Below are 20,248 nucleotides of genomic sequence, written 5' to 3' on the forward strand. Positions count from 1 at the left end.
AAGCAAGTTTCACTTCCTTTTAGCCAAGATGTGCAAAAAAAAAATAGGTGTGGGCAAAAATAGGCAACCAGTCCATCTCAAAAATGCAGTTATCTAAACACAAGCTCAGTAACCCAAGATCTTGATGCACAAGTAAGATCCAAAAACGGCAGTCAGTAAGCGGACATTAAAAAAACTCAGAGACTCTTGCTATTTACAAGATCACACTTTAAGACTGAGCAAAGTGAGGTACAGGAAGCAGGGTTTAAATGCACAGATGTTAATTGGGAATATGAGCAGTCACTGATCAATACTAAGGGATTTTTTCAGAACTGATTGGACTATCTTAAGGAACTATGTCTGCCCCTGCTGGCTAAGCCTGGAAAAGGCTAGAGTTCTAACATGGAGAGATAGTCATTTCATTTTATTTTTGGTTTGAAGGTTGTTTGGCCTTTGAAATCATAGAAACTAACCACTCTGCTGTTCTGTTTAACTTCTATTTTAATCTAGTAAAATGATCAATCTGTCAGTGCCCGATACCATTGATGAGAGGACAATCAACAAAAAGAAGCTCACCCCTTTCACTATACAGGTATTAAGATTAACTATATGGACTGAATTAATGAAAATATTTGCATCTTTTTTACACTTAGGATGGCTGTCACTGATACCAAATGTATTGAATGTCTTCTTGTAATATTTCCGATATATAAAGGCAATTGAATTTGTTTTGGTTAAAAAAATTTGCTTGGGGCACAAAACGATAGCAAGGGAGGAGGAAAATTTCCTGCAGCATGGATTATGATGTGCATTTAATTGCACTGGGTTGATTGGCTGAAGTTGACTCCAGGCCAAAGTTCTGAGAGATAGGTATCAATTAAATCTGTCTACTGAAAGTTAGGCTGATCCCTTTGAAGGGGAGTTAAATTATGTTAGGTGTGATCCTTCCAGGCATTTGATAAGTGAATATGACTTGGGACATTACAGACTGATGCAACATGGGACAGTGTAGGCTTCAGCTTTCATACATTTGATATGGGAGGTGCAAAGCAGGAGCTATCTGCCGTCTCCTCTGCTGTCAGTTAGCAGCCTTTCACCAGCCATGATGCAGCTGCTGAGGCATCTCTGTGAGTAGCATTGGGTCAGGCATTGGAAGAATGCACAAATTTGGCATGATTTAACAAATAAATTTGATTTGTGAGCAATGTTCGTTCTAATTTGTAATGACCAGTATGCACAAAAATCTTGTGCTGTGCAATTTTTTGCCCAGTGACAACAACATGCACTGAATTTTATATAAGGAGGTAGTCATTTTAACAGCTAGCAAAACACTGTCAACAAGAACTTTGTTCTCCTCCCAGTTTGATTGTTTTTGCTCTTATTCATCTGCACTTTTACAAGACATATATCGCAGGCCTGTAGCAGGAAATGAAGCATTTTCTCACCGGAGCTGTTACACACCATCCATATGTGATTTGCTTGCTAAATGGCACTTTAAAAAGTCAAGTTTTTAAATATCATTCCACTTCTTCCCACTTGCAAATTCTCCAGCAACTTTTGCATGGCAACAATACATGCAGGTAACACCGGTTTCTGTATTGTACATAAATATTTCTTGTAGCCGTATGTTCCTGACCTCACAAGCTTTCAGTGTAGCAGTTTTTACAGTCACCCTGCTGAGTATCAGGGCAAACTAAAGTGGGAGGTGTTGTTTTAACTTACCAACATTCTGCTCAGTCAGATTTTAAGTTACAGATCACTTCAATTGAGTGCATTATGCATGCAATAATATGGATTGCAAAGTTCAGAGTGTTTCTGAGAGAACTGAGTTCCAAAATGACATCACATCAACATTGATAATGGGATGTAGCTGTTCTGTACTTCCAGTGGATGTATACCATTTGACTTCTAATGTCCCTAATAAAATGAGTCCTATGTGCTGCAGATACCATCTTGCTCAAAAACCACTTAGCAACACAGAAGCTGGTGGTATCAAGCCTATTTTCCTTGTCTATCCCCATCCCACATGTTTGACTGTTCACTATTTCTTCCACAACTTCTTATTTTTCCCCAGGAAAACCTGAATCTGGCATTGAATTCTGCTTCAGCGATTGGGTGCCACGTGGTTAATATTGGTGCTGAGGATCTAAAAGAGGGGAAGCCTTACCTTGTGTTGGGCCTTCTGTGGCAGATCATCAAAATTGGTCTGTTCGCAGACATTGAGTTGAGCCGAAATGAAGGTAGGTACTGGTGTGCAGTAATGGGATTTGTCTACAATTACCCCATTTCAGGGTATTAGAGTTGATAAAGGCTTAGGACATGAAGGATGTAGCCTCCATCCTTCATATTTTTTTACGAGGGTCTCTGCATTGGAAGAGTAATTGAAGGCTGATTTGCATCTTATGTCTAGTTATCCTCCTTAGATCCATAGACTAATAATCTATCCATCCTATTCTTGAAATCTGATTTAACATGACTTGCCAACATTTTGACAAAGGGTTCTAGATTTTCATTCCAGGTTTTCCTCTGAGTGGGCTGGCTCTGATTTTAAAGTACTCTTTTTTAAATTATTTATTGAGATAAATAATAAGCTGTACTGCCCAGCAATCCCCCAATTTAATCCTAGCCTAATCACAGGATAATTTACAATAAACTATTAACCTACCAATCAGTAGATCTTTGGGTTCAGGGAGGAAACCGGAGTACCCAGAAGAAACCCACGCGGTCACAGAGAGAACGTACAAACTCCTTACAGGCAGCGGCAGGAACTGAACCCGGGTCACTGTACTGTAAAGCGTTGTGCTAACCACTATGCTGTCGTGCCTCCCTCTCTCCTAATTATAAGTGTAGCCTCCTGGTAAGCCTCAGGCTAGCTCAGCTCGTTTTCGTCTGGGGGAGTAGCCTTCGGCCCCGCCAAACTGGGTAATCAAGTTTGTGTGGATGCCGTGTGATGTACCCCACACCGCCAATTAACAGACAGCACACAATGTACGATTTACAGATTACACATTATAAATCTTACTGGAACTATGCAATTAACTATACAATATAAAAGGAAACTAAAAGACGCCAAACTTATCAGAGTTCAACCACTTTGTGCACAACTGTTGGAGCTCAATTAACAGGGTCTTCTTTCCACCAGTCGATCTTCTCCCCTTATATTCTCTCACCAAAGTAAACATTTTCTTGTTGTGCCATCAATTCCATTTCATGCCTAAATTCCTTTGTTATATCCAGTCAAAGTGGACATAACCTTGCTCTTATAATTTAATCATTCTATCCCTGTTTTCTTTCCATTAAATTTGCTCTGCACGCCCTCTTTCTGTCTCCAATAACAATTCTAGTAATCTCTTCAATAGGTCTGGATATCACTATGAAAATGAATACTGTATTAAAACACATTGAAATGCCATGATTACCTCATTGCCTTGATGCATTGCTAACAGATGGAAAAAAAACTTTATCCTCTTCCATGGTTTGGGTATAGTCAGGCATCTCAGTCCACAAAGCAGCAGCTCTTACACAATGTCAACAAGATCAAGGAGCCGATTATTGACTTCAGGAGAAGGAAACCAGAGGTCAGTGAGCCAGTCCTCATCAGAGGATCAGAGGTGGAGAGGGTCAGCACCTTTAAATTCCTCTGTGTTATTATTTCAGAGGACCTATCCTGGACCCAGCAAGTAAGTGCAATTACGAAGAAAGCACAACAGTGCCTCTACTTTCTTAGGAAAGTGTGAAGATTCGGCATGACATCTAAAACTTATATAGATATGTAGCGGAGAGTATATTGACGGGCTGCATCACAGCCTGGTATGGAAACACCATTGCCTTTGAATGGAAAATGCTACAAAAGGTAGTGGATAAGGCCCAGTCTATTGTGGGTAAATCTCTCCCCACTATTGAGCACATGTACACAAAATGCAGTCGCAGGAAAGTAGCATCCATCATCAGGGACCCCAACACCCAAGACATGCTCTTTTCACTGCTGCCATCAGGAGGAAAGCACAAGAGCCTCAAGGCTCACATCACCAGATTCAGGAACAGTTATTACCCCTCAACCATCAGGCTATTGAACCAATGGGGTTAACTTCACTCAACTTCACTTGCACATCATTGAAATGTTCCCACAACCTAGGGACTCACTTTCAAGGACTCTTCATCTCAAGTCTCGATATTTATTGCTTATTTATTTATTATTTTTCCATGTACTATAGGAAGGATGTTGAGGCCTTGGAGAGGGTGCAGAAGAAGTTTATCAAGTGGCTGCCTGGTTTAGAAGACAGGTGCTATCACAAGAGACTGGATAAACTTGGGTTGTTTTCTTTGGAGCACCAGGGGCTGAGGGGTGATCTGATAGAGGTTTATAAGATTATGACAGGCACAGATAGAGTAGACAGGGAGTATCTGCTTCCCAGGGTTGAAATCTCTAAGACCAGGGAGCATGCATTGAAGATCTAAGAGGATGTGAGGGGAAGTTATTTTATTCAGAGTCATGGATGCCTGGAATGTGCTGCCCAGTATGGTGGTAGAGGCAAATACGTTGGGGGCTTTCAAGATACATTTGGATAGGCACGTGGATTTGAGGAAGTTGAAAGGATAGGAACATGGTGTAGGTAGAAGAGATTAGTGTATGAGTGTTTTTGATTTGCTTAACTGGTTTGGCACAAGATTGTGGGTCGGAATAGCCTGTTCCTATGCTGCACTGTTCTATATTACTATTTATTTCGTTTTGTATTTGCACAGTCTGTTGTCTTTTGCACATTGGTTGAAAGCCCAAGTTGGTGCGGTCTTTCATTGATCCTACTTAGTTATTATTCTATGGATTTATTGAGTATGCCTGCAAAAGTACAAAATCTCAGGGTTGTATATATATATGTATACACACACACTTAGATAACAAATTTTCTTTGAACCTTGATCTATAAGTTTGCAGATGATACTACTATAGTGGGCTGTGTCTCAATCATGAATTGGAGTATAGGAAGCATATAGAGAGTTTAGTGACTTGGTGTCATAACAATAACCCTTCCTTCAATGTCAATGAAAGGGCTGGTCGTTGACTTCAGAAAGCAGAGTGATGCACATGCACCTGTCTACATCAATAGTGCTGAGGTTGAGAGGATTGAGAGTTTCAAACTCCTTATTGTGAACACCACCAATAGCTTTTCCTGGTCCAACCACATTGATATCATGCCTAAGGAAGCTCAACATCACCTCTACTTCCTCAGAAGACCAAATAAATTCAGCATGTCCCTGATAAACTCTTACCCATTTTTATCGATGCACCATAGAAAGCATTCTGCTGGATGCATAATGGCTTTGTGTAGCAACTGCTCTGCACGTGACCACAAGAAACTGCAATGTATTGTGGACACAGCTCAGTACATCACAGGAAACAGCCTCCTCTCTGTGTACTCTGTCTACACCTCACTGCCTCAGTAAAGCAGTCAGCATAAACAAAGACCCCACCCATCATGGGCATTCTCTTTACTCTCCTCGACCATCAGGCTGAAGATACACGAGCCTGAAAGCATGTATCATCAGGTTCAAAGACAACTTCAGTCTCAATGTTATAAGACTCTTGAATGGACCCCTTATACGATAAGCTGGACTTGACCTCACAATCTACCTTGTTATGACCTTGCACTTAATCATTTACATGCACTGACCTCTTTCAGTATTTTACACTTTATTCTGCATTGTTTTTTCACCTTATTCTGGCTCATTGTACTGTGTAATGATTTGATCTGTCTAAACAGTATGCAGGATAAGCTTTTTGCTGTATCATAGTACATGAAACATTAATAAGCCAATACCAATACCAGTTTCTGAATTTAACCACAACTCTATCAATTGCCAGGAGCCTAGCTCTGGAATTCTTTCCTAAACTGCCTAAATGAAACTGCCTTTCATTCCTCTTTGGAAATGCTCCTTTTAAGCTGTTGCATTGATCAAGTTTGCTCTAATACCTCTTTTATGGCTTGGTATGAATTTTTATTTAATATTGCTCAAGCATTTTGAGCATTATCACCTTCACATGATTTTTGTTTTGATGAAGCCATTGTCCAATGAAAGTTGTTGTTATTGTTATTTAGCACCTAATGAGTTTGGGGAGAAAAATGCTCTGAATTTACTACTTTATGTTCTGATTTACTGCCTTATGTACTGATATGTTATTGAAAACTTTTTTAAAAACCTAAATGCAAATTACTACCTTTCAGTACCCCTTCCCTTCCTAGAAACAATTAATCATAATTTTTTACCACAAAGTGCAATTCTTCACTTTTTGTATCAAACTCCCACTATCATAGACTGATCATCCTTAATTAATATGATAAGAATGGAGCTGCTGTTACTTACAGAGAAGTATTTCTTTCCAGCACTAATTGCCCTGCTCCGAGAAGGTGAAAGTCTGGAAGACCTGATGAAACTGTCACCTGAGGAGCTGCTACTACGATGGGCTAATTATCACCTGGAAGGTGCAGGATGTCAAAAAGTTAACAACTTCAGCAGTGATATTAAGGTATGAACAATAAATTAAAAAGAAAGTTTGCCTTTTTTCCCCTCATGTAATATATCGTGTTAATGGGGGAACCTGATGGAATGGCAATTTGAAGTTTACGCTTTTCTAAATTAACTGGTACAATACACCCGAAAGATTTGTTGAGGCTGATGAAATTGTGATTCGTGATTTTTATAAGGTTTGTGTTTGTATTTTTAGTGCAAGGGTTTGTTTTTCTCTGTAGATGTCACAGCTGAACTTTCCAGAATATTTAAAAAATTGGTGACATCCCCTTCCAAGTCTCTTTGTGGTGATCATTGACCTTTGTTTGAACTCTGCAGTGCCTGTAGTAGTAGTGACCACTTGCCAGCATTGGATGGGGAATTCTCAGATATCCTGAGATGAGAGCTTCTGAATTTCTGGAGCAAAGCTCCAGCAATCATCCTGATTTTTCTTGCATTTTAGTGGTAATTTAGCAGTCTTTAAAGTTTGATTTTTCCCAAACTTTTAAATTATTTTTATTTTATTTTGCTGAGATACAGCGTGGAATCGTAAAGGTGTCTTTTGCCATCCCTATTCTTCTTTTGATGTCCATGTTGCACCTGCCATCTGATGTCACCCAGCTTCCTAAGTAGCAAAAGTTCTGTACTTGTTTTATGTCTTCACCATTTATTTTCAGCCTGCAGATAGGATTCTTCTTCTTTTTAGATATCACCATACATTCTGTCTTTTTGCAATTGATAGATAGATGGGGAAGATATAAAACAAGTTCAGAACTTTTGCTACTTAGGAAACTGGTGACATCAGATGGCAGGTGCGACATGGACATCAAAAGAAGAATAGGGATGGCAAGAGACACCTTTACGAGAATGAAGGGTATACTGACCAACACTAAACTAGGCATGACAACCCACCTCAGAGTACTGAGATATTACGTTTATCCAGTTATGTTATATGGATCAGAATGTTGGACAATATCTAGTAACATGAGGAAACGAATTGAAGCAGCAGAGATGTGGTTTTTGAGGAGGATGCAAAGAATATCATGGATGACACAGATATCTAACGAGGATGAACAGAGCAAACACAAAAAGAGAAATAATGTATGAGATCATGAAAAGACAACGCAACTTCATTGGACATGTGATTAGGAAAGAGGAGTTAGAATGCATGGTAATTATGGGAAAGATTGAAGGGAAGAAAGCAAGAGGAAGACAAAGACAAATGATAATGGAGACAGCAGCCAGAGAACTGGAAATGAATACCAATGAATTGATCCACTTGACGCAAAACAGGAGTGTGTGGGCCATGGCAGTCAAAGCTCAATCTGGGCATGGCACCTGATGATAATGATGATGACAGCATGGAATAGACCTTTCTGGCCCTTTGAGCTACACCGCCCAGCAACCCCAGATTTAACCCTAGCCTAATCATGGGAAAATTTACAATGACCAATTAACCTGCCAGTCTGTACATCTTTGGGCCGTGGGAGGAAACCGGAGCACCCGGAGGAAACCCACGCAGTCATGGGGAGAATGTACAAACTTCTTACAGATAGTGGCAGGAATTGAGCCCGGGTGACTGATACCGTGTATTCATTTGGAAAAAATAAAACTTACAGCATTCACCAGATCACCAGAAGTACTTTAGAACTGGGCAGACAGGCTGGTTATTTGATGTGACGTGGACTCGCAAATATCCATGAAAGTGATAACCAAATAACCAGTTTTGCTGACATTGAAATTTTAACAGCTTTCATTCAAAAAAAACTAATCATGTTACTTAAAATTGCTCAGATGTGATCCATTGAAAATTGTGTACTGCTCCCTTCCCCATACTTTCTACGGTGCACTACAATGGTGCATTTCGACATAGGGTCAATGCTAATTTATGAGGAAATTTATCTGAAGTCAGGTTGGTGTGATAGTAAGACAATACAAGACTGACAGAAACTGAAATTTCCACGTAAGGGGAAAAAAATCAAAATTGCTATCAATAATTCATCCTCTTTCCATGGGAAGTGTTATTCTATTGGCTTCTCCAGCAAAGTCAAGAGAAATCTGTGATTTGATAATAATTTCAAGTCAATGTATCTAAAACCATCATTGCTTTGTCTATGAGAGCAAAACGTGTTTTTAATATATTAAGCTAATAATTACTGGCTAGCAAACATTCTGGCACTAGTAAAAAAAATTTTGTGCCTATTAATTGTAATTACCTAAGGTAATTATTTCAATATATTGGAAATTTAAATGTTATACCTCAAAAGGGTTTGATTTTTCAATAAGTTTAATCTCGAATATTGGGTTGTACTTCCTAGTTTGTTGCTTGTGTCGTTCCTTTCATGTGATTGTTACCTGGTGAACTTGGTGCTCGACATTGTTTTGTCTGACAGTGACCTCCTTCCCTTACACTGAACCTGGTTGTTTCACCACTGTCTGTAAGATCAAAAGCTCTTGTCTATTAAATTAATATCTTTCCTTTCTTCTTATAAACATGAGTCATCAGTAGAAGAAATTCAAGTAAGTCTGTAAATCTTGCTCCTTGTATATCTGCATCCTCGTAGTGTGTATGGAATTGTTGTAGTTGTATATTTGGTTGACTAATTTAGTGTTAATGCTAAAATGATTGCTCAAATATACAGTAGCAATGTGGAATAAACATGTTAGAATTCATAGAGTGGAGCTTTGTTCAATGGGAGTGTCCACCCAGCTAGCGAGCCCTGATTCACAGACTTCCAAATGTCTTTCTCTCTCTTAATTTTAATCATAATGGAATGAGTATTAGCCTCTGTACTTGGTCCAGTCTGCAGCCAAGTACAGAGTGTTGTGACTGACTAAAACTGAGTCATACAGAAACTCTAACTAGGAAATATAAAAGTCTTTGTTCATACAACAAACCCTCAGGAAAGAGAATCCAAGAGAATTTCATTCTCCTGCCACAATGTTTTATACCTTTTAAACACAATGGGAATCTGCAGATGCTGGAAATCTTGAGCAATATATTTCAAAAATGCTGGAGGAGCTCAGCATGTATGGCAGCATTTTTGGAGGGGAATAAACAGTCGATGTTTCATCCGGACTGGACAGGAAGGGGCCAGAAGCCAGAATAAGAAGGTGGGGGAGGATGGGGAGTGCAGCTGGCAGGTGATGGATGAGGGGGAAGGTAGGAGCGGGGTGATTAAGTGAGAAACTGGAAGCTGATAGGTGGAAGAGGTAAAGTGCTAAAGAAGAATTTAATGGGAGAGGATAGTGGACCATGGAAGGAAGGGAAGGAAGAGGAGAGGTGATGGGTAGGTGGAAAGAAGAGAAAAGATGACAGCGTAACCAGAATGGCGAGTGGAAAAAGAGAGGAGGTGAAATGGGGCAAGTAATTACTGGAAGTTACATCATCGATGTTCATGCCTTCAGGTTGGAGGCTACCCAGATGGAATATGAGGTGTTGCTTTTCCAACTTGAGTTTAGTCTCATTGTGGCACCATCTCTGACATCTCTCTTCCCTTTCTTGATTTCTCTGTCTCCATCTTTGAAGAAAGACTATCCACTGACATATTTTACAAACTTACCGACTCTCACAGTTATCTTCACTATATCTCTTCCCAACCTGTCAATGTAAAAATGATATTCCCTTTTCTCATTTCCTCAGTCTCTAATGCACATTTTCTCAGAACGAGTTTTACATTCCAGGACATCCAAAATGTCCTCATTATTCAAAAAAAGGGGTTTCCTCTCTACCACCATCGATGTTACCCTCATCCACATTCCTCCATTTTCTGCTCCTCTGCCCTTACCCCATCCTCCTACCATCATAACAGAGATAGAATTCCTCTTGCCCCTATCTACCACCTCATGAGTCTCCTTATCATTCTCTGTAACTTCTGCTATCTCCAACAGGATTTCACCAACAAGTATATCTTTCCCACTGCACATCCCTTTCCTCTCTCTGCAGGGCTCAGTCTCTCCATTGTCCACTCATCCCTCTCCACTGATCTCCCTATTCCCTGCAAGCATGACACCTGCCCCTACACATCCTCCCTCACTACAATTTAGGGTCCCAAAAAGTCCTTCCAGGTGAAATGACACTTCACCTGCGAGGCTGTGGGGGTCATCTATTTTATCCAGTGCTCCTGGTGCAGCCTCTCCTCTATATCGGAGACCACCTCGTCAAGCACCTTTGCTCTGTTCACCTCAGAAGACAGAATCTCCCAGTGGTTACCCATTTCAATTTGACTTCCTATTAACATATTGACATGTCTGTTCTTGGCTTGCTCTGTGCCATAATGAGGCCAAACTCAAGCTGGAGGAGCAACACCTCATATTCTGTCTGGGTAACCTTCAACCTGATGGTGTGAACATTGATTTCTCCAACTTCTGGTAATTATTCTCCCTCACTCTTCTCTCTTTTTCCATTCTCGAGTCTAGTTACCCTCTTACCCCTTTTGCTTCTCACCTGTCCATCATCTTCAGCCCTTTACCTCTTCCACCTATCACCTGCCAGCTTGTACCCTACCCCCACCTTCTTATTCTGGCTTCTGCCCTCTTCTCTTCCAGTCCCGATGAAGGCTCTTGTCTTGAAATGTCAACCGTTTATTCCCTTTTATAGATGCTGCCAGACTTGCTGAGTTCCTCCGGCGTTTTGTGTGTTACTAACATTGAACAATTAGCTACAGTTTCAATGCTTAATTTTAACATCTTGAATGTAGTAAGGTAACTTTATAGAATTACATATTTACTATGGTGGTACATCCGAAACCTCTGAATATTCAATAGTGTTGTCTGTTCCAACCGCCTCTGAGCAAAAACTCCAGACACCCAAAATATACCCCTTTCATTAAATGTTAAGGGATTGCTCCTTGAATATACAACTAGCCTAAAAATTAAGTGACAGAACAGACCTGTCCTGAACTGCACATTAAATAGCAATGCCTTTAACAATGTGTCAGTATAAGAGATGGTCACTGAATACTTTCATTGATCTCATTCTGAAGTTTTCAATGATAACCAATTGATATAAACATTTATCTACCGTCTTGCCGTACAGAATTAGAATGTCCCACATCCAATGATTGGTTTCACTAGCCACAAAGTATCAGTTGGAAGTTCAATTGGGTCTGGGTTTTATTTCCAGGTGGCTGGTTCGCATTTGAATTAATATTTGCTATATTCACATAATTCTGTAACTCCTGAATTTACCCTCCTCTTGGCCATGGACTGAATACTGTCCCAGGAAAGCCAAACTTCAAGGGGGACCTAATTAAGTAGAATAGCGAAAATGCCCTTCATGTAGGATCCCCTCCCTAATTACTTGCCTCTATATCTCTATGTGGGCTTACATCCACATTATCTATCATCCATAACTGGCTATCTGCAGCGATAGCAATAAAATGTTCCAAGTATTAGATCACATCCTCTTTTTAGATACATTTGTTTTCTTGGTTTCAACCAAGAATCCCTAACAACTTTGTGATGATAGACATGTAAACTAGTGAAAAGTCATTTTAAAAACAGAAGCAATCACGTTTTCGTTCAATGAATGTCAAGAATAAACTGCTAGCATAGGTAACAATAAAGAAATAACAATTTATAGAAGGTAATTGTATTCAAAGATAGAAAATTTGAACATGAGCACCGAGCAATTATAGGCAGAATTATACCCTTTTCACAACTATGGTTCTTCTTATCACTTCACCTGGTGTATGAGCAGAGGGAGGACAGGGTAAAGGCCTTCTACTGTGCCCGAACCTATTCCAAATCACTCATGAGCTCCATTCCAGAAGGGTACCAGAAACTGGTCTTGGATCAGTGAGTGCTGGACTTCTGGACTTCCATTTCATAAAGAGAAAACTATCATTTTTATTTAACAGTATATAGTACTCAATCAGTAAAATTTTATTTCAATACATGTGGAAGAAGAGGAATAGGTAGGAATGGGTGTGTACAGTACTCACAAAGTGGCTTTAAAGTCCACGTGGACATTTGATAGTTGTTTCCTGAAATAAAATTATTTTTGTGAGCAAGTGTAGTTTTCCTGTGCACATCAAGATTATAAGAGCAGCCACTGAGCTGAATGGGGAGTGAGTTTTCTTTGGTTGTGTTGGTGTAATTAAGTACCAGGGCCAGATTAACTAGACTCTTCTGGTCCACTGTGAGGTCAGTCTGGATGACCTGTTCAAGTGCCAGGGTGAAGTTTGGAGTCACAGTTTTCTGAGTCAAGAATCAGCATAAACAAGTTTGTCCTCAAACATGTAAACAAAACAGAAATAATTTTGCAAAGGAAAGGGGATATGGCTAAATATTCTCATCTTTAGCAAAGATGACATTTGCTTATTATTACTGGATGTTCTATTTTAAGCCCCGGTAGTGGTCTGATCAAAAGAGCAATCACATGACATGACATTAAAATCAATCACATCAGTGAGGGACTAGAATTATACAGTAACCTAACCATGACAAGATGGGTGAAACCAATTTGGTTTTCACTACAATCTGAGAGTTTCACCATCATTTTTATTTATAATAGATTTTTGAGGTATTTAAAACTAGTTCAAGTGCTCACACTGCCAGTGGGATTTGAACTCTTATAGCTCTGAATTAATAATCCAGTAACACAGCCACTACATTAGCTCACACTATGAAGTTATACAATGTTTCTGTACTGTAAAGAAACATCTGTGAGAGTGATTGCAACATGAGTGAAACTGTATACACCAGGGGTTCCCAACCTTTTTTATGCCATGGACCCCTACCAGTAACCAAGGGGTCCATGGACCCCAGTTTGGGAACATCTGGTATACATCACGCTATTATTATTGTGCTGCTGTAGTTTTAGGGATCCCCCGTCTTTTATCTATATATGTCAACCCTAATGCTAAATCCTCCACAGCTTTTACTTTCCTCTTTGTTTGAATTCTTAATGCTGCCCCTGGACGTCTCGATTTTTTTGGATTGTTGTCATGTGGGTGAATTCAAAAGCTGACTGACTTCTGTAACCTAACAAAGGTATCTGTTCAAATCATTCAATGCATTGGATTAATGTGGTCTTAATGAGACTATCCAACTGATTTAGCTGTTGATTATTCCTGTCTATTTGGTGACAGAATTAGATTTTTACAAACAATAATTATGTAGTGCAAGTAGAATTGTTTGCATGTGCTAAATCTGTTCTTGCATTACATGTTCCACTTTCCAAGTCTTCTCTCTGATTTCCACAGGATTCAAAAGCTTACTACCATCTTCTCAATCAAATCGCACCAAAAGGAGATGAAGAGGGACAGGCTCCAATTGCGGTTGATATGTCTGGTATTAATGTACGTATTAATATGTAGTCTTATCATCTTCTCATTTTCTTAAAATAGTATACAGGTTGATCAAAGGTTGGCTACAACCCATTGTAGGAAGAAAAGGAATTTAATTTCCCTTCTGTTACAAACTAGTTAAAGGGTTTGACATTCCTTTATCACATACTTAGTTTAACACTCTACACAATACTTCGATGACATGGCCTTCACTAATTCCACATATTTTCCCTTACTTTCTGATAATATCCCATTTACCAGGGTTCTCTAAAAATCCCCCTTGTGCCCTCCACTAATTCACCCACCTGCTTGCTATCCTCCTTTACTGATTTTTTGTTTCCTAGTACCATGCCTTAATTCCTAGTTACTTCTTACACGTGCTATTTCTCTACTTCCCAATTGCTCACTTTCCTTATTCCCTGTTCTGTCCATTCATCCTCTTATTTCTTTCTCCCTCTTTTGCTCCCAATTCCCCCATGGCTCCCCTCTTCCTGTGAACATCTATATCCTTTTGCCTTCTGTTAGCTCTTAACTTGTGAGCTCAATGCCATTCATGCACGCTTTGAAAGGGAGAATAAAATTACACCTGTGTGAATCCCTGCAGCATCCGGTCATCCTGTAATCTCCGTCTCAGTGGCGGAAGTCAAAGGGTGAATCCTCGCAAGGCGTCAGGCTCTGATAGTGTACCTCGTGGGGTTCTGAAAACCTGTGGCAACCAAATGGCAGGAGTGTTCAATCTCTCACTGCTCCAGTCAGAGGTTCCCACCTGCTTCAAAAGGGTGTCAATCATACCAGTGCCCAAGAAGAGCAGGGTGAGCTGCTTCAACAACTTTTGCCAATTGGCATTCACATCTATCGTGCTGAAGTCCTTTGAGACGATGGTCATAGCCTGAGTCAACTTCTGCCAAAGTAAGGATCCGCTGAAATTTGCCTATCGCTACAATAGGTTAATAGTGGATGCAACCTCACTGGCTCCCCATTCAGCCTTGGGTCACCTGGATAATATCACTACCTACGTCAGGCCACTGTTTATTGACTACAGTTCAGTGTTCAACAAAATCGTACTGTCAGTTCTATTTAACAAGCTCCAAAACCTGAGCCATTGTACCTCCCTCTGCAACTGGATCCTTGACTTCTTCACTAGCGCATCTCAAGGACGTGTGCTTAGCCCACTGCTTTACTCTCTCTGCTCCCATGATTGTATGACTAGGCACAGATCAAACAGCACCTTTTAATTTGCCGATGACACAACTATTATTGGCAGAATTTCAGATGGTGACAAGATGATGTTCAGGAGCAAAATAGATCAGCTGCTGGGTGAGTAGTGTAGTAGCAACAACCTTGCTCCCAACATCAGCAAGACCAAGGAATTGATTGTGTACTTCAGGAAGGGGAAGTCAAGGGAACACAGACCAGTCCTTACCAAGCTATCAGAAGTGGAGAGGGTGAGCAATTTCAAGCTCCTTGGGTGTCAACATCTCGCGTATCTATCTTGGGCCTAATATATTGATGCAATTACAAAGAAGGCATGACAAAGGCTATGTTTCATTAGTTTAAGAATTCGTATTGAGTTTGAGTTTGAGAATTGAATTGACACTCACATATTTCTACAAATGTGCCATGGAGAGTACTGTTACTGGTTGCATGACTGATTGGTATGCAGGGGCCATTGCACAGGATCAGAAAAAGCTGCAGAAAGTTGTAAACTTTGCTAGCTCCATCATGGGCACCAGCCTCCCCAGCATCCAGGACACCTTCAGAAACCAAGGCTCAAAAATGTGCCATTCATCAGTAAGGACTCCAATCACCCAAAACATGCCCTATTTCTGCCATCAAGGTGGTGGTACAGGACCCTGAAAACACACACTCAATGTTTCAGGAGCCTCTTATTTCCCTCCACCATCAGATTTCTGAATGGACAATGAACCCATGAATACTACCTCAGTACTTTTTCCCTCTCTTTTTGCACTAGTAACCCTCTCACCGTGACTTGAAATAAACCAGGCTTGTTAGCTAACTCTGGCTAACAGCCAAGTAACTCAGCATTGCATGGGTAATGGTGAGAAGGGCACCTTCAATAGACAACACGTCTAGGATTGGAATGACTTGGATTCAACCAAATAGGAAAGTTGGAATGTTCCAATGGGGGTGTGGAAATTATGGTGAATGCTGTGTAAATACTGCCCCACGCAAAGTTACCGTTTGCCTGGAAATAACGGACCTTACACCAGCACAAAATTAAAGTGGAAGTATATTTACAGATATTTCAACTTTAAGCAGTTAATAGAGAAAAAGAAAAAGGGCCCAGTACAATTAGGCCAGTCTAAGTGCGCGCAAAATGTTGGAGATCATTTCCGGAGTAGTCGGGTGCTTTGCTTTGATTACTCACCTATTGAACGCACGTTCTGCGTGAAAGACACCAGCCACAGTTGGAACTTCCCTTGAAGACCATTTCAAACGGACTGGCTAACTCAGGAGTATTGGCACTTCCTCCTTGGACCCATTCGTCTGCACTAAGCATTTCTCACAACAGGATCTCCTTTGGGCGGGATTCTGCAAGCATCTTCCCTGTTGCTCTTCTTCACACCTCATTCCAACAAAGACCCAAAACCATCCCATTGTCCCTCAGAAATCTCTCAAATGTTCCACGGCATCCCACTGTACAGAAAGTTACCAGGACAAACCTGATTGGCTGATACCACATTCCTAAACTGAGCAAATGAATCCTTATCTTTGCAGAAACCAAAGTACTGAACCGTGAAACTTAATTTACAGAACACAATGTGTTTTACAGAAAAGCTGCAGAAAATAAAACACTTAATAGCACAACATTAGCAATACAATAAGACATGTTCTTAACCAGGCATTACACACTACTTATTTAATTTAATTTTCCTCTTTATATACTTCTTATTGTAATTTATAGTTTTTGTTAATATGTATTGCCATGTACTGCTACTGCAAAACAACAAATTCCCTGAGATATACCAGTGATATTAAACACGATTCTGATTGTGGTTCTGAGTGACTTTCACTAATCCACTCTTTTAAAATGTTAATTTCTTTGCATATACGGTATGTTGGTAAACATTCGCTTAGAATTCTTGGCTTTCATTTCATTAAAAATGTAAATGAAATGGCTACAGTATTTAAGTAGAATGATTAGCGATGTAGTACCAGTCCACAAAATGAACTGAATTCTAATGAGGTGTGGACGGGAGGTCAGAAGATATGTAAGGCCAGGCAGGTAATTGTTTGGGGTGAGTGAACTGTTTTCCTATTGTTCAAACGTTGGTATAATTTCTGTGGAACACTCAGATAAATGGTAAAATGATGGCTGTTAACTGATCATGAGAAATTGAACTCATCTGTATTAAGAGTAACATCACCATGCTTACAATTCAGGATACTTGCCAACTATTAGTTGGATTTGAGTTATAGTTCAATTTCAAAGTAAATTTATTACCCAAGTACGTAAATGTTACCATATACAACCTTGAGATTAATTTTCTTGCAGGCATTTACAGAAAAAAAGAAAGACAATAGAATTCTAAGAAAAACTATGTATAAACACTAATAAACACCAATATACAAAAGAAGTGTGCAAATAAACATAATACTGAGAACATAGGTTGTAAAGAATGTTTGAAAGTGAGTCTGTAGATGGTGGAATTAGTTCAGAGTAGTGTGAACAGTTCAGGATTCTGATGGTGGTGACATAGTAACTGTTCCTGAACCTGACTATGTGGGACTTAAGGCATCCGTACCTCCTACCTGATGGCAGTGGTAAGAAGAGGACATGGCCTGGATGGTGGGGGTCTTTGATGATGGATGCTGCTTTCTTGAGGCAGTGCTCCATGTAAATGTACTTAAAGGTGGGGAGGGCTTTGCCTATGATGGACTTGTCTGTATCCACCACTTTCTGTAGCCTTTTTCATTCCAGGCCATTAGTGTGTCCATAGCAGTCCATGATGGAGCCAGTTAGAATACTCTCCACTGTGCATCTATAGAAGTTTGTCAAAGCTTTCGGTGACATGCCAAATCTATGCAAACATCTAAGAAAGTACAGGCTCTGTCTTGCCTTCTTTGTTATGACACTATGTCCTGGTACAAGGACAGATCCTCTGCAATGTTGATAGCAAGGAATTTAAAACTACTGACCCCTCTACCTCTGTTCCCCTAATAAGTCTAGGTCATGGACCTGCACCTTCTTCCTCCCATAGCTGATAATCAGCTCTTTTGTTTGGCTAACACTGAGTGGGAGATTGTTATTGTTGCACCACTCAACCAGATTTTGAATCTCTCTGCTATATGCTGATTCATCACCACCTTTGATTCAGCCAACAGCATTGTAGTCGTCAGCAAACTTAAATATGGCTTTGGAGGTGAACTTAGCCACACAGTCATAAGTATAATGTGAGTAGAGCAGGGGGCTAAGCACACATCCCTGCGCTGATAGTCTGTGCGGAGGAGATGCTGTTACCAATCCATACTAACCAGGGATTGCCAGTGAGGAAATCAAGGATCCAGTTGCACAGGGAGGTACTGAGGCCCAGGCGTTGAAGCTTGGTGATGAGTTTTGAAGAGATCATAGTGTTCAATGCTAAGCTGTAGTCAACAAAGACAATCCTGATGTATGCATCTTCAATGCCCAAGGGTTCCAGAGCTGAGTGAAGAGCATAGTCAGTTTTTCTAAGGATATGTTAGGATTGCAGTTTGAGGCTTCAAAAACAAATCAGGCTGAATATCACAAATACTTCATTACTTATTCAGGAAAAAGATGACTTGAAACGTGCAGAGTCCATGCTTCAGCAAGCCGATAAACTTGGCTGCAGACAGTTTGTCACAGCAGCAGATGTCGTACGTGGAAACCCCAAGTTAAACTTGGCGTTTGTTGCCAATCTCTTCAACAAATATCCAGCTCTTCAGAAGCCTGAGAATCAGGACATAGACTGGAGTCTCCTGGAGGGTAAGCACTTGAGAAAATTAAAATGCTTTTGACAACTTAAAATGTTTCATTTGTGAAGAACTTTGTCGGTCTGGTGTAAGATGTCAGTCCAAACCTGCTAATCTTTTGGTACAAATTAGTGCCTTTACTCTAATCAAAAGCAATTAATGTTGCCTTCCCAGCAATGAGCTCCAGTAAAGGCTTGTGGGTCCAGGGATCAAACTGAAACTTGGGTACAAACACTTCAGGTTGAGCTTCACACTGCAACAGTAAATTTATTCTTTACTGGCACAGAGGGATGCAGTTGTTCAAAATGGATTTTGTTTTTTTCTATCAGATCAGCATAAATAATGTTAATAAAAAAAACAAAGAAAAGCTGTAATTGGTGAAGAATATTGTGCACAATTTCTTTGTAGAGAGAATATATATTGTAAATTTTGAAGTGTACATTATCAAAGATATGGGTAATGCTTGCAAAGACAGACTTGAGTAGTTGGATTTATTTCATTCAATCACTAAAATTCAGATAGATAAAGGTACCTTGACTCTATCTGACATATTTTAGTTTGATTTTGTACAGCAAGTTCCTACTCGGGATGGAGCGTGGCTGGTCGTTTGTGGTCTGAGGCACTAGGACAGTTTCTGAGGAAATACCACATTTTATCAGCCGGTTACAGCAGAACGCTTATTTGTTTCAATGTTCAACACTTATTAACTGTGCAATTATCTCCTTGCATTCTTCAACTACATCTTCATATGGGCAAGATTTATGGATGCTCCCTTTCCAGAATCATAGATTTTGCTGCCTTTTTGTTAGCAACTAAACATTTTCTCCCTGCTTCAATAATTTTGTAGGTGAAACAAGAGAAGAAAGGACTTTCAGAAACTGGATGAATTCACTTGGTGTGACTCCTCATGTGAATCATTTGTACAGGTAAGGAAGGATAACTCTTATGGCTAGACACAGGTTGTAGGGCCTACGTCACAGAACATTAACCAAGTGATTTCAGAGGCATGTGCACCATCCACAACAAGTTACTATGAAAGTCTAAATCATCCACACTTAAAATGCTTTGTACAGTTAATTGCTTTGCAAATTTCACATACAATCAATTGCTGCTCTGCCCATGACAAATCTTCAGTATAAATTATCATAGCTCTATTTTAGAGAATCCAGAAGTGTTTTATATTCATAAATTTCTTTTGAAGGGTAATGTATAAAATGGCGTAACCAAATTGGCCAAAGAAATGCCTCATAAATAGCTGTGTTATGGGTTATAGTGTAAAGGTAATCTACTTTAGTGATAATAGTTAAGGGGTAAATATTGATCGCCAAACAGGAGGGAAAAAGCAACACACACAAAATGCTGGAGGAACTCAGCAGGCCAGGCAGCATCTATGGAAAATTTTGGGCCGAGATCCTTCATCAGGTCCTGTACTCTTTTCAACAGATGCTCCTGGCCTACTGAGTTCCTCCGGCATTTTGTGTGTGGTGTTACGTACCCTGTAACTGGGATGCCAAACC

At 40.0% G+C, this 20,248-nt stretch overlaps 1 protein-coding gene across 1 annotated transcript in view; it reads left to right on the top strand.

Annotated features, from left to right (window-relative positions):
- LOC140199173 (plastin-2-like) overlaps positions 1 to 20,248 on the top strand; it is a 69,318-nt gene that overhangs the window by 26,307 nt on the left and 22,763 nt on the right. Inside the window, exons 6-11 of the mRNA XM_072260802.1 lie at positions 490 to 571; positions 2,054 to 2,219; positions 6,360 to 6,502; positions 13,692 to 13,787; positions 18,549 to 18,744; positions 19,579 to 19,657. Of these exons, the coding sequence (XP_072116903.1) occupies positions 490 to 571; positions 2,054 to 2,219; positions 6,360 to 6,502; positions 13,692 to 13,787; positions 18,549 to 18,744; positions 19,579 to 19,657 (762 nt within the window). The remainder of the gene's footprint in view (positions 1 to 489; positions 572 to 2,053; positions 2,220 to 6,359; positions 6,503 to 13,691; positions 13,788 to 18,548; positions 18,745 to 19,578; positions 19,658 to 20,248) is intronic.

The sequence above is a fragment of the Mobula birostris genome, chromosome 6 (assembly GCF_030028105.1).
Source record: "Mobula birostris isolate sMobBir1 chromosome 6, sMobBir1.hap1, whole genome shotgun sequence".
NCBI classification, from domain to species: Eukaryota; Metazoa; Chordata; class Chondrichthyes; order Myliobatiformes; family Myliobatidae; genus Mobula; species Mobula birostris.